At 38.1% G+C, this 14,810-nt stretch overlaps 1 protein-coding gene across 1 annotated transcript; it reads right to left on the bottom strand.

The window, feature by feature from the left end:
* LOC122066088 lies at positions 1–14,024 on the bottom strand. The gene is made up of 6 exons (XM_042629916.1): positions 13,459–14,024; positions 5,631–5,705; positions 5,441–5,548; positions 1,328–1,360; positions 1,144–1,233; positions 1–21 (listed from the first exon to the last, which is right to left on the bottom strand). The coding sequence occupies exons 1-6, from the start codon at positions 13,648–13,650 to the stop codon at positions 16–18; spliced, it is 504 nt and encodes a 167-aa protein (XP_042485850.1). The 5' UTR covers positions 13,651–14,024; the 3' UTR covers positions 1–15.
* Positions 14,025–14,810: the final 786 nt, after the last annotated feature.

Below are 14,810 nucleotides of genomic sequence, written 5' to 3'. Positions count from 1 at the left end.
GTGCATGATTCGCTGTCAACACTTTCAGAAAAAATGCTTTCTTTATGAGATCAATACAGCTGGAAATTTACAATGATAAGAAAAGACTACTAGAATCAATAACATAAAGAAGGCTTACCATTACTCATAGTCACAGCATGAAATTTTATTATGTTAATTTGGTATTGAATTAAATAAATTATCATCACTACCCAAAAAAAAAAAAAAAAGAAGTTGCATTTTTCCAGTTATTTTATTCATAACGCATAAGTAACCTTTGCCAAAAAACCTGTGTTCTTTGTTTTCTCTCACTATATAGGCTTTTAAATTCCACGAAAGTTGGTGCTATTTTCTTATTTTTTCAGTTTCAAGTAACATATCCAGAAAGATGTACTTCACATTTTCTGAGCTAACTTTTGACCAAGCCCTGAGCAATGTCCCAGAATTTTCAATTTACCACGACAATGCAATTTCTTAATCACAATTCCAATTCCATATATTAACCTTTTTGCTAACGACGGGTATCCAGGCCTTTGGCCTGACTATTTCCACAGGTCCATATTGATCTCACAACCGCATGAACCGGGTCATACCGGGGTTGAATGAGAACCATTCAACTTTCACTAAAAGCAGTGAAGCAGTGAAGAGCAGTAAACACCCCCGTGTAAGTGGCACCAAAGAGGTAAAAAGAGTCGAACTCAGAACCACACACTTCCTGAGGCGAAGGTCCCTTGCCAACTCGGCTACCCCCTCGGGGTTGAATTCCATATATTAACCATAGAATTACCATGCAAAAAAATCAACACTGCCTGTCTATTACCAATTTCTTCTTTTTTTTTTTTTTGGTATTGTTTACTCAGAATGAAAAACTCTTTTTTTAAACCCTTATCTTTTAAGTTCATAGACAAAAAGAATAGTACATGCTAACCACCTTCCAAATGCAAGTGCCCTCATGATTATAACATGTAAGTATGAGATCCTGTAAGTTGAATTTCACAAACTAGAGAGCCCATGTTCCAGATCCAAATTTCATATGTTTACATATTACATTTACATCTAGGTCATGGTAGCCTTCATCTAAGAAAAGGAAAAAAAAAAAAAACAGTTTTTACAGTAATCTCCAAGGTAATCATAAATTTGGAAATGGAGGACCAGAAAACAGACCTGGTCACCTGAAGTTGCCCAACGTGTCCCATGAAGCCCCAAGATTGGTGGGTTTGAACCAAATGAGAACTCCTGCAGTTCAATCTTTTCCTAAAAGTAGAATATAAAAAATAAAAATTTTAATAAACATGTGGCTGTTAATCAAAAATCTCAATCATTAACCAACGTAGATATTGACACTTACTATAAGCCTTGGTCTCCGGTGTTTTAAGCGTTTCTGCAAAAAAAGGGTTTATCTAATTACTAAAATAAAATCAAATGTTATCACAGAAACCAATATTTGATATAACATGTAGGATCTATATAGAATTTTTTTTAGCTCAACAATCTTTACTTAACATGGTTGCCAATAATTTTGGATCATCACACAAGTTTCCATTAGATGAACAAGAATGGAAATCATTGATACTCGCAAAACTACGTAATTGAAATTAATTTTATGATGGATAAAATCTTGATATTAAAACCGCTAATACATCACAGATTAAAGTAAAATAATATGATCTCTCTCCAAACATTTGCTAGGTAACATTAGCAAATTTCACAATATTCAAGGTTTTCTTTCCTTTCTTTTTCTTTGCATCCTCAATGCTGCTGATAAAAAGTTCAAGGACATCAAGAAGCGTGTAATTACCTGGTGGGGTATTCTAATCACATAAGGATTAGGGTTAGAAAACCTCATGTAATCCAGGATCGTAGGGACAAGGGACTCAAAATTGAAACCAAAATTTAGCAACTTCCCAAATAGTAACAAGATTTGAAACTTCCAGAATTAGAAAGTAGTAGAGAAACTGAAACCAAAATTAGAAGCTAAGGGAGAAAGTTCAGAAACAACAATTAAACCATGGAATATCAGGTGAAATCTTTAAATAATCCAATAATTAATCAATAGCCAAAGCTTGAAGATGAGAGAGAAGGGAGGGAGATGATGGAAGAAGAAGAAGATGAGAGATTTCAAAACCACGATAGACTCTGAATTGTGCTATAGCCTCCCAACCTTTATTTATAAGACTTGGTATTACAAGTAGACTCCAAGTAGGATTCCTACTTTCAGTACACAACTAAAAAGGAAACTAAAATAAACCAGGAAACTGAAGTAAACACAACACGATAGGGGCAATGCCCCTGTCGTGTCTAACTACCAATAAAAAATAAAGTAAACACAACTTAACAAAAGCAAAATTGAAAGTGGATATAGAAAACAGAAACCAATGGCAGCAGGATCAGTCAAACCAACCAGGATGTGTTTAAGTCAGCAAACAAGCACCAGAAAAAAGATTCAGTAACTACCAATCTTAGATTCCAGAAATAGTAACTTTCAGGTTGCATAGAACAGAATTACTAGCTTGTAGGAAAATGGAAAGTAAGAAAGAAAGCACTGCTGTGACAGCAGTTCGATGGGGCAGCAAACTGCCTACACAATCAGGAAGCTATGAGGCACATTGGTGGGTTGTATAGGTAAGAAACTTGACCTGAAACCTTACAAAAAACTGTCAAGGATAAGTGATTAATATAAGAACTTCAGGTGACAAACAGAACAGGTAAACTAAAATGCACAGAATGGAAGAATAGAGATCTGGCCTATAGAAGAACAAAAGAAGAAGGAAAAAAAAAAAAAAAAAAAAGTAGAAGATAAAAGAATAGAAGAAATGATATGTTAGGCCTATCACCTAACTGCGGAGAAGGAATTCAACCAACTCCAGCCTTTGCATCCCACCACGGTTTCCCTACTACATCCCACAGTACAGCAGCTTTGAATCCACAAAACCATGTTCCGTCTCTCACAGAACTCACAAGATCAAAGCTAAATTATTCTCAAATCAATGGTAGTGGGTATAATCCCCCACTCTTTACTTATAACTTCAATAAAATAAACAACATAGGAAACCCCTATGTATGGTAGGTAGAATCCCTTACTACTTAAGTCTCTCTTCAAAAAAGAAAGTTATTCTAGAATATTACAATATAAGAACTAACTATTTAATCCCATACAGGACTTAAATCCCTAACATTTGGGCTTATAGAATTGGCCCATTACAATGGTAAACCCAAAACTATAAAGCCCATGGCCCATACAACCCATTGGGCATTTGAATTAAGCATATTAATCTGTTCTCGGTCCTGTTTGATGGCCTGGTTTGTTGTTGGCCTTCTTTATTTATTTATTTATTCATTTATCATTTTTCTTTTTTTTTGGGGAACTACATCATTACCCCTAGCCGAAAAAATCTCAGAAGAAAGACGTATTAGAAAAGCAAGCATCCATAGATAGTCTTTATTAACCCAAGAAAAGTCTACGATAGGGTCTCTAGAGATTTAATCTAGCATATTCTAGAGAAGAGAGGGTATCAAGTAAATATGTGGACACAATCAAAGATATGAAAGATGATGTGGTAACTAGCATAAAGACAGTGGGGGGTCAAGGTAGTGAATTTCCAATTACAATTGGGTTACATCAAGGATCAGCCTTAAACCTTACATGTTTGCACTTATCATGGATGATATAACCATAGATATTCAAGATGGGGTTCCTTGGTGTATGTTTTTAACTAATGATATTTTTCTGGTGGACGAGACAAAAACAGGGAGGAGCTATGGAGATCAAACTTGGAATCAAAAGGTTTTCAGATAAGTAGAACAAAGACGGAGTATATGGTGCGTAACTTTAGTCACACTAGGATGGTTAATGAGGTGATGAATATTGATGAGAGGAAGATTCTACAAAGTGATAATTTTAGGTATTTAGGTTCAATCATAAGTAAAGAAAGTGATATAGAGTTTGATGTAGCTCAGAGAATTAAAATAGGTTGGTTGAGGTGGAGAGGGGCATTTGGAGTATTGTGTGATTGGCGTATTCCTTTAAAGCGACATACAACCGGCTATGATGAATTGTGCGGAATGTTGGGTAGTTAAAAGTGTCATATAAATAAACTAAGTATAGTAGAGATGAGGATCTATGGCAAAACTAGGAAAGACAAAGTAAGGAATGACCATATTAGAGCTGAGTTGGGTGTAGCCCTAGCCCCCGACACATGATAAGCTACGAGAAAGTCATTTGAGGTGACATGGACACATTCAACGGAGGCCGTCGGATGCTCCAGTTCAGAGTAGTGATTTGATACAGATTGAAAGATCTAAACAAGCTAAGAACATGCAAAACATAACCCTAGGAGAGGTGGTGAGGAAAGACATGCATAGCCTAGGCCTTCTACCATGTAGAACTTTGAATAGAGCCAATTGGAGGGCAAAGATCCATGTAGCCAACCCCATTTAGTCGGGATAAGACTTATTGTTGTTGTTGTATTCATTTTCTAAAGGTTTTGCATAAATATTCCAACTTGCACAATGCATTATGACACGTGTAAAAGAAATTAATTCTAAGTACTATAACTTTAAGACTTCACAAACATTTCAATAACTTCCCATTTTTCAATTAAAATATGTTATACGAATGAACTAGACTCAAAAGGCATTAACAACATTATAATGGAAAAGCAACATCTAGAATTTGAAGAAATGACAGAAATACAAAAAATGTAAAGAGACGGAAAATGGTTATAATACCTCAACATCATTATTTTAAAAATGTCATGCAAACTAAAAGTTTCAATGGCACGTATTCAAACACAATGTTAACATAGAAGGGCAGAATAACTTGATAGGGGGTGCGGCTGACTTCATTGAGCCATAATGGCAATGGTTAATGATGACACACGTGATGAATAAAGATAAACTCCAAATTGTCAACATATTGTTGCTAGTACTTGTAATTGATGACATATGTGATGAATAAAGAGCTCCAAATTGTCAACACATTGTTTCTTGTACTTGTAATAGTGATTATTATAATAAAGGAACCCCATGCTTTCTTATAATAATCCATTTGTCCAATACATCATGAGAATATTCCTTCTCGAGTAGCATGAAAAAAGAGAGCAGAAAATAACATTCCAAATTCACTTCATTTGGTCTTTTCTTTGACGGTGGTGGGCTGATATCAGAAATTCAATTTAATGAGCAAGTGACTCAGTATTGTCATCAACAACCAGTAAGAATTATACATAACTAATTCTATAATCAATAAAAGGAAGTCTGGCAAAGATGAAAAAATGGAGTTCTGTAACCTTACAAATAGGAAAAAGAAACAGAGACAACGACAAATAGTAACATGCACTAACATGAGTGAAAAATGTAGGGAGACCTTCCAGACACAGTGCTAAGGGACCATCATGTCACTATTATGGAGTACCATTCTAAGAAGAAGAAGATTCATCAATCAAACCAAAAAAGTGCTCACCTCAACAATAGATAAAAACCTTAGTGAAAGTTTTGGGTTTATGAACTCAGACCAAACTTCCATTAAAAGCTTGTTCAGCCACTCACAGTGCTCTATTGCTGTCATGGGCTGTAAAACAAACGCGATTCATGGAATTGAAATAAGACAACATATATAAGATATGTAAGTTAATTAGGGGAAAGAAAGGTACCGATTTGTTCAATGTGAACTGTTTCCAATTCCTTTTAAGGTCTTCTACTAAAACCTGGCGTTGATAACTTCCATACTGCACGTGAAAAGATTAATTTCAATGTGCAACATAACTCAATCTAACATCGTACAGAATGTGCGACATAACTCAATCATCTTTCTTCCCTCTTTCCAAACCTTGAAATTTGAGGAGAAACAAAAGGAGAAGAGAATAATTCCTCAAAATTTACAAAAAAGAAATAGTGCTAGGAAATAAGTAACATGGTTATGCCGGTTGATCTTCCGTTTGCATGTTTCAGTAAAAACCCAACACATAACTTTGTACATACATTGATTCTAATATATTATTTTTCAAGAGAAGAAATCCTGTATCCCTCAATCAAGTTTGTCAAATATGCAAATTCGTACATATCTTAGACAGTAAGGCGCCGTATTGGGAGCCAACAGGTCTGGATTTTGAGTTGTCAATCTCATTAAAACATGACATGTGGTTCCAATTTAAAAAATTGCACTAATAACCATCCTTCAATGGGTTCATATAATCAAATCTTGTGATGTACCCCAATCTTTCAGGTTTAATCCCATCATATCAACCAAAAGCACGTAAAGCCACATTCCCATTAGTAGGCAAGATCAGGTTTTTTTTTTTTTTTTTTTTTTTTCAGAGTGAACTGATACATGTAGCAGGCAGCATAGGGGCTCAACCCGAAGATCTCTCCCACATGAAGGATCCTCATGACAACCGAATCTACAAGAGAATTCAAAATCAGATAGGGAGGGAGGATAATATATTTAAAGGTTTATGTAGAAGTAAGAATAAACTGATGCCATGCTGAGATCCAGCTAAAGCTTAAAGACACAGCTGACTGGTGTAGCTGCTTCCATTAAGACCTCTTGCAGGAAGAGAAGATTGCAGCAATATGCTCTTTCCCTGCCTCTATTTTGGCTCTAGCTTTTCATCTTCAAATAGAGGCAGGGGAAGAGAATATTCCCTTGATGCTAAAGCCTCTAATTTCATCTTCAAATTAGAGAGTGGACCTTGGTGCAACAGTAAGGTTGCTCCATTGTGACCAGGTAGTCGCAGGTTCGAGTCAGGACAGCCTCTCCGCAAAGAGGGGGTAAGGCCGCGTGCACTATGACCCTCCTCAGACCCTGCAGTAGTGGGAGCCTCGTGCACTGGGTATTCCCTTTTTTTTTTTCATCTTCAAATTATTAAGAAAAAGTTCCTTCAGATTTTATTTTTTATTTTTTGTGCAGATTTTCTCACTTATGGATCTGGTTCCCAGCTGATATTTGGACAACTCATGTGTCAAATAATTCAATTTTTCAAATATTCCAAACAGATTTTTGTATGTACCTCGGGGATCATTCTTTAAACATATCAGAGAAAAAAGAGAAGACTAGAAAAGAAACCAAGATGGAGGTTGGAGGAACTATTACAGGAGTGGAAACAATTGGAAGTGACTATGATGCTAAAAGGCAGACTGAATGAGCTACATACTTTATTGACTTTAATTGTCAAATGGTATTGTTGCAATATAAAAACCTTGTAACCAAAACCAGAAACCAGAAAAGAGAAGAAGAAGAAAAGAAAGAGAGACCGAAAGGTGTCCAGAAACAGAGCAGCCTGTGATCAGTCCAGAAGGATCTGATCGCAGGTCAATATAGTGTATATATATAGCATAAAACAAAAGCAGAAAGTACAGAAAATCCCCTCACTAAGCCGCAACCCTAAAACACCCAAATATGGACCCGATAGAACCAAAAGACCCCTATCGGGTCCAGGTTTTGACGCTAATCCCTTATCGGGATTAGCACTAATTCTCAGCACTCCTCCTCAAGCTGGAACATACACATCACCCATACTCAGCTTGGAACAACCACTACGAAAAATGGAGGCAAACAAGGACTTAGTGAACATGTCAGCTAACTGATCCGATGAAGGAACAAAAGGAGTTTCAATCAGCCTCTTCAGAACAGCATCACAAACAAAATGGCAGTTCACTTCTATGTGTTTGTTTCTCTCATGGAAGACCGAATTACTAGCAATATAAACCGCAGCTTGGTTGTCACAATACATTTTCATTGGCTTGGTCATTGGAAACCCCAGCTCCAAAAGTAACGACCGCAACCACATCAACTCAGCAGTGGTATGAGCCATGGCTTTGTACTGAGCTTCTGCACTAGACTGGGCAATAGTAGTCTGCTTCTTGCTGCGCCACGTAATAAGATTACCTCCAACAAAAATGCAGTATTCAGTAGTAGATCTCCGATCACTAGCAGAGCCAACCCAATCAGCATCAGAATACCCCACTAGGTCCATATGTCGATTAGGACAGTAAATCAACCCTTTTCCCGAGGCACCTTTAAGATAGCGAAGAACACGAACAACAACATCCCAATGTGCTTTCTGAAAAGACTGCATGAACTGACTAAGAACTCCAATGGCATAGGAAATATCAGGATGAGTCACAGTGAGGTAAATCAACTTGCCAATCAAGCTCCTATACTGATGCACGTCCTGGAGGGGTTCACCATCATCCACACCAAACTTTTGGTGAGGATCCAGAGGAATATCAACAAGTCTGGATGCAAACATCTTAATATCAGATAGAAGATCCACCACATACTTATTTTGAGATAGACCGATCCCTTTCTTGCAACGGATTACCTCAATCCCAAGGAAATAATGAAGTTGACCTAGATCCTTTGTCTGAAAATGGTGTTGGAGATGATCTTTAACTTCAGAAATTCCTGCCTCATCATTACCAGTCAAAATAATGTCATCAACATATACAACTAAGACAACCAACTTATCACCTCTACGACGAACAAACACAGAATGATCAGAATAACACTGAGAAAAACCACAAGTAACTATAGTAGCACTGAACTTGTCAAACCATGCCCGAGGAGACTATTTCAGCCCATATATAAACTTGTGTAAGCGACACACGACCTTTACTCTCCCCCTGAGCAATATACCCCGGAGGTTGCTCCATATACACCTCTTCCAGTAAATCACCATACAAGAAGGCATTCTTGATGTCCAACTGATATAAGGACCAATTAAAGTTGACAGCAAGAGAAATAAGAAGACGAACAGAATTCACTCTAGTAACCGAGCAGAAGGTCTCAAAGTAATCAACACCATAAGTCTGACTATACCCCTTAGCAACCAGACGGGCCTTCAACCACTCAACAAAATCATCAAAATGATACTTAACAGTGTACACCCAGCGACACTTCACCAGATCCTTACCAGGAGGTAAAGCTATCAGACTCCAGGTACCACGACTCAAAAGAGCATCCATTTCTACATCCATTGTAGCCTTCCATCCAGGGATATAAAGGGCCTCAGTATGGGTACGGGAAATAGGGTTAGTGGAAAGGGATAGGGCAAGACCATGGATAGGAAACGAAAGATGAGATAAAGACACAAATCTATCAATAGGATACACAACCATAGATTTGTGAGTCCAAGAACGAGTACCTTTCCTGTGCGCAATTGGTAAGTCATCAGACGGAGGAGGAAGAGGAGCTTCACCTGAGGAAGACGACAGTGGAAGGAGTGAAGCATCTAGAATAATTGTCTCGCCACTTGGCTGGCCAATCTTCTTCCTGCACTGATAAACTTGTAGAGGAGGGGAGTCACTGGCACCAGGAGCATCAGGGAAGGGTATAAGGGAGGGTATGAGTGGAGGAGATGGAGAAGACCACTCTACACTAGACAAGAGCACTGGAGGAGGGTAGAATGAAGTACCTTCAAAGAAGGTCACATCGGCACTGACAAAGTTCCTGTGTACTAGGGTCATAACACGTATACCCTTTCTGAGTATGTGAATAGCCCAAAAAAATACATTTAGTAAACCTAGGGGACAACTTATCAACTTGCATATGCAAATTATGAACAAAGCACACACCCAAAAACCCGAGGAGGAACAGGAAAACTCGGTAAATTAGGGAAGATAACAGAGAAGGGAGATTTTTCAGACAAAACAGAGAATGGCATGCGATTAATCAAATGACATGCAGTTAAGATACCATCACACCAAAAATGCTTGGGAACATGCATATGCAACATCATGGCTCGGGCAACCTCCAAGAGGTGCCGATTTTTGTGCTCAGCTACTCCATTTTGCTATGGAGTATAAGCACAACTAGTTTGGTGGATCATCCCATGAGTATCACAAAAATCAAAAATATCAATTTGAGCATATTCTAAAGTATTATCAAAACGAAAGATTTTAATAGGAATGCCAAACTGAGTCTTTATTTCATTATGGAATTTTTTGAATGCATGTAAAAATTCAGATCTGTCCTTTAACATGTAAAGCTAAGGCAAGAATGATCATCCACAAATGTCACAAAATACCAAAACCCAAATCTATTACTGACTCGGCAAGGCCCCCATATATAAGTGGACTAAAGAAAATAAAGACGGACTACGAGACACAGAGTGAGATGGGAAAGACACACGGTGATGTTTTCCCAACTCACAAGCCTCACACTCTTAGGAGCAGACTTAAAACTAGAAAATAAACGTTGTAACCTAGAAAGCGACAAATGACCTAAACGACAATGCCATTGGAAAGGAGTAACATCTCCCACAGTCGTAGCAGCAACAGAAGAGGTAGGACAACCGCTGTTGAGGTAATATAATCCATTCTTTTCACACCCTCCACCAATCGTCTTCCTCGTGTGAAGGTCCTGAAAGACACAATAAGAAGGAAAGAATCTTATTGAACAATTTAACGAATTAGTTAATTGAATCACCGAGAGAAGAATTAATGGAAATTGAGGAACATGTAAGACAGAAGATAGGTTTATGGATGGGGTAGGTGAAATAAAACCACGCCCTAGAACCGGTGTTGAAGCACCATTAGCAAGGATCACAGAATTCGAACTGAAACTAGTAGAAAAATTCTTAAAAAGTGATGACTTACAGGTCATATGGGTAGAAGCACCTGAATTAATGATCCAGGGGGTAGATGTAATAGTAAGAATGGCCGAGGTACCTGTGTGGGATAGGGTAGCAATGGATGTAGACGCACCATTAGATGTATTAGAAGATGCCTTAAGAGTGTGCAAGCGCCGGAGCAACTGATTGATGTCATCGTGCAGACTAATAGAGGAATCTTCTGAAGAAGGTGTAGGCTTAGTAGCAACCAGAGACACAGTGTCAATACCATCATCCGACACTGCATGATTGGCCAACTGGGTTACCCATTCTGGCTTGCCACGCTTTGCCCAATAAGTCTCCATTATATGATTAGACTTCCATAGTATATGCGCACTGTCAAGCAGCATGATCAGATGTTTGTCCAGTAGAACCCCTACCAGCAAAGCCACGTCCGCCCCCACGACCACGACCACGACCACGGCCACGGTTAGCAACAAAAGCAAAGTTGTCTTTCGAAGACTGATTAGGCTTGGTGGAGGAGGTGATACGTTGCAACCGAGAATAGGCATCATTCAAAGTAGGAACCGTGTCACTCGCAAGTAAGTGACCCTTCACAACCTTCAGATCATTATTCAGACCAGCCAAGAACTTGGAGACAAAAAATTCATTATGTTGAGCCTTCAGCTTGTCAATATCAGTGGTCAAGGGCTAGAAAACATTGAGTTCTTCCACCATTCCCCTAAATGTACTGTAATACTCTTAAAGAGATTTATCAGATTGGCGAAACTGAAATAGTTTCTCATAAATATCATAAATTTTTGTTCAAGTTCTTTTCCTGAGAGTAGGTTTCTTGCAAATTATCCCATACTCCCTTTGCAGTAGAATGGAACATGACATTGGCAACTACATTAGGTTCCATAGTATTCCATAACCAGATTAAAATAAGAGCATTCTCCTTCAGCCAGTTATCATAATCAGTGTCAAAAGATAAAGGTGGATCAGAAGTGGTATACTTGAGTTTTCCCTTGGCCATCAGATACACTTTTACTGATTGAGCCCACAGAAGGTAGTTGGAATTACCCTTGAGCTTGACGGAGGTAATCTGGACATTAATGTTGTCCGAGGTAGAAGAGGCAGTAGTAGGGGTGGTAGTAGTAGGAGTAGTCATGTCTTTGGTCTCAGCCATGAGGATCAATCAATAATCAGCCACAAATCAGATCTGAAAAACCAGCAGTAGCAACCAATCGGACTCCACAAACACCAAAAAAAAATTGATCCGATAGGGGCAGCAGTTAGGGTTGAACCAGCCTTGATAGAAGACCAACCAAATCTGGTCGAGAAGGTAGTAGTATAGGAAGATAAAACAGCAGACAGCAGCACTTCAATATCAACAGTTACTCAGTCCATAAATAGGGGCAGCAGCAATAAATACTGCAGAAACAGGGGTAGCAGCCCTAAAAACAGGGAGGGAGACATCTCGACCTCAACCAATACACATCCTAATCAAGTAATAATAAAAAAGAGACCTAGTTTTTTCTTATGTTATGATCACTAGGTCAACCAGGTAATAGATGCAGCAAGGAGGTGGCTGCATACCAGAAAAACAATACTGCTAGGTCAAAATCAGCAGCAATAATCTGTACTTAGCCAATCGATGTGATTTAAACCTGCTCTGATACCATGTTGCAATATAAAAAACTTGTAACCAAAACCAGAAATGAGAAAAGAAAAGAAAAGAAGAAAAGAAAGAGACCGAAAGCTGTCCAGAAACAGAGCAGCCTGCGATCAGTCCAGAAGGATCTGATCGCAGGTCAATATAGTGTATATATATAGCACAAAACAAAAGTAGAAAGTACAGAAAAGCCCCTCACTAAGCCGCAACCTAAAACACCCAAATATGGACCCGATAGGACCAAAAGGCCCCTATCGGGTCCAGGTTTTGACGCTAATCCCTTATCGGGATTAGCGCTAATTCTCAACAGGTGTGCAGGAGGGTATTTGTAGACAACTAACAAACACTGGAAACCAATATCACTCATTTGTGATTGCTTACATATGCGAAGGGACCTCCATCCTAATCAGTCGAGGAAAACGACAGCTACATTAAGACACACCATTCCCAACGAGGAAAAAAAAATTGTGGATACTCTTGTAAGCTCAGAAATCCTTTAAAGTAAGAGGCAGAGTGTTGCTAAGCTGGAGAGAATCTGAACATCCAACTAAGGAAATTCAGGAAATACAACAAAAAAAGAACAATAGATAAACCACTTGTGCCACAAAGCATCAAAGCTAATGTTAAGTACAAAATATGCAGGACCTAATAATCCCATGATCCTATGCTTATAGAAACAGCAATACAGAGCAGCCAACTAGGGTAGACGTGGAACAGTAATAGAGAACAAGCTACAGTGGAACAAATAGTAAACCATTACAATCAGCAGCAAATAATTTTCAGATTAATGTATAACTTTGCGGGGAACGTGACACCACTCGAAAAGATTTGATTCAATAATATTACGCAAAGCTAGGTATCAGCAGACAGCAATTATGATAATGTCAAAAGTACCAACCCACAGAGGTGAAATTCAGGTTCACTTTTGTAATTACCTGGTACAAGAAAATTCACAACTCCCTACTCGTGAAATTCAATTAAAAGCAAAAAATCATAATTAGGAATAAACATAAAAGGTTGTAGAATCCAACAAACTGAACACCAAAAATTCAACTCACAACCACAGACCCACTTAAACTTCTCTCCAGAAAGGCAAAATTTTCAGTTCACAGTACCAGGTAAATTCAATCAGAAGACATTCGGAACATAACCCCATCTTAGACAAAAAGAAGGCAGGCAACAAATTGCAATCCCAATTCAGGGGAATAAAAAGAAATTCACAAAAAGGGAAGGGGAGGACAAAAAAGAGCAGACCTGAATGGTTGCCCATACAGTGACAATAAGGGGAACCCAATTGGAAAAGGGCAGGATCCATCGCTCCACGGCCCAGCCAAACAGCACCAACGCAACAATAAAGTGAAACATAGGCCTCTCAGCCATTAAATAATTGAAAAACTGTACAAACTCATCAACAAAACGATCCCTCATCTTTTTTTTTCTCGCCATTTCAAAAGACAACCCCCAAAATCCAGCTCTTTCTTCACCCACCCAGCAACAACAACAAAAACAACTCCTCTACCTCCTTGTCCATGGCTTCCTAAGGTTCCAAGCTACAGAACGCCAGTTTCAGAGAGAAGGAAAAAAACGCAGAAAAAGAAAATGAAGAAACGATTCAAATTTGTAAACAGAAATGAAGAATATTCGAATTTTGCTCTACGGCAGATGAAACAAGTACTGAGTAATATTCCGTAGCAAAAGAAAACTGATGGAATCGGAAGAGACAGAAGAAGAAAAAGAGATTTTTTTTTTTTCTTTCCTGATGGAAAAGTCAAGTTGGCACTCGAGACATGAGACGTTTGTTATGAAAAAATTACGAGATGTACTGTGTGGTGGTGTTTTGTTTGGTGTTAAATTGTAAAGTTGTAAGAGAACCCTTTTAGCTTATTGTTCAGAAGAGGAAATCTGACATCAATTTTTTCTTATTTCTATTCATTTTCTGCGAAATTCCAGTAACTGTAATAAAGGGAATATATCATGTTCATGTGTACCCACTTATCATCGTCATTGTTGACATAAATGAATAGATGATATTATTTTAATTTTCTTTTTTTACTTAATTTTATTTATTTTATAAAACTGAAATGGGTCCCACCATATGAGTTTGACTTGGGAGAGGTTTACAAATGGACAGTCTTGCCGTAAGTTTCATGTTTCTTGGCCGTCCACATCACTGTCAGAGTCATCAATAAGGACAAAAAAAAAAGGAAAAAAAAAAGAGAGACTTTGTTAACATGTCAATTGATCCAACCATGGTTAGACTCAAGCTTGCTATTCCTGGACCTTAGCTCAATTTTGAGATTAATGCGGTTAATGGATCCATTGCTTCTGCACAACAGTTGAAACATGTAGATTCTAATTAACATTAAAGGAGAAGTTTTCTAGGGTTTCATAAACCCCTATAAGGTTTCAGTATGTTTCCCAAAAACACCCTCTTGCATGCATGTGAAACACCGCAATCAAGGGAATCCTTTTTACCAATGGCTTAAGGAAGACTCGTCCTTGGACATATGGGACTTAGTTTTTGGTTTTTCTATCAAAATTAAATCTTATTTAGAACCTAAATCTAGGGAGTATGATTCCTATATATGCACCTATGATAAGAACAT

Source organism: Macadamia integrifolia, unplaced genomic scaffold (assembly GCF_013358625.1).
Source record: "Macadamia integrifolia cultivar HAES 741 unplaced genomic scaffold, SCU_Mint_v3 scaffold2227, whole genome shotgun sequence".
Taxonomy (NCBI): Eukaryota; Viridiplantae; Streptophyta; class Magnoliopsida; order Proteales; family Proteaceae; genus Macadamia; species Macadamia integrifolia.
Note: the sequence above shows the minus strand (reverse complement) of the source record. Positions and strands in the feature narration are given on the sequence as shown.

Coding starts and splice junctions, on each gene's coding strand:
- LOC122066088 (XM_042629916.1), bottom strand. CDS start 13,650: ATGGCGAGAAAAAAAAAGATGAGGGATCGTTTTGTTGATGAGTTTGTA. Junction 5,706..13,458: donor CTGTATGGGCAACCATTCAG/GTCTGCTCTTTT, acceptor TTTCACGTGCAG/TATGGAAGTTATCAACGCCA. Junction 1,361..5,440: donor GGTTTTTATCTATTGTTGAG/GTGAGCACTTTT, acceptor CTTTTTTTGCAG/AAACGCTTAAAACACCGGAG.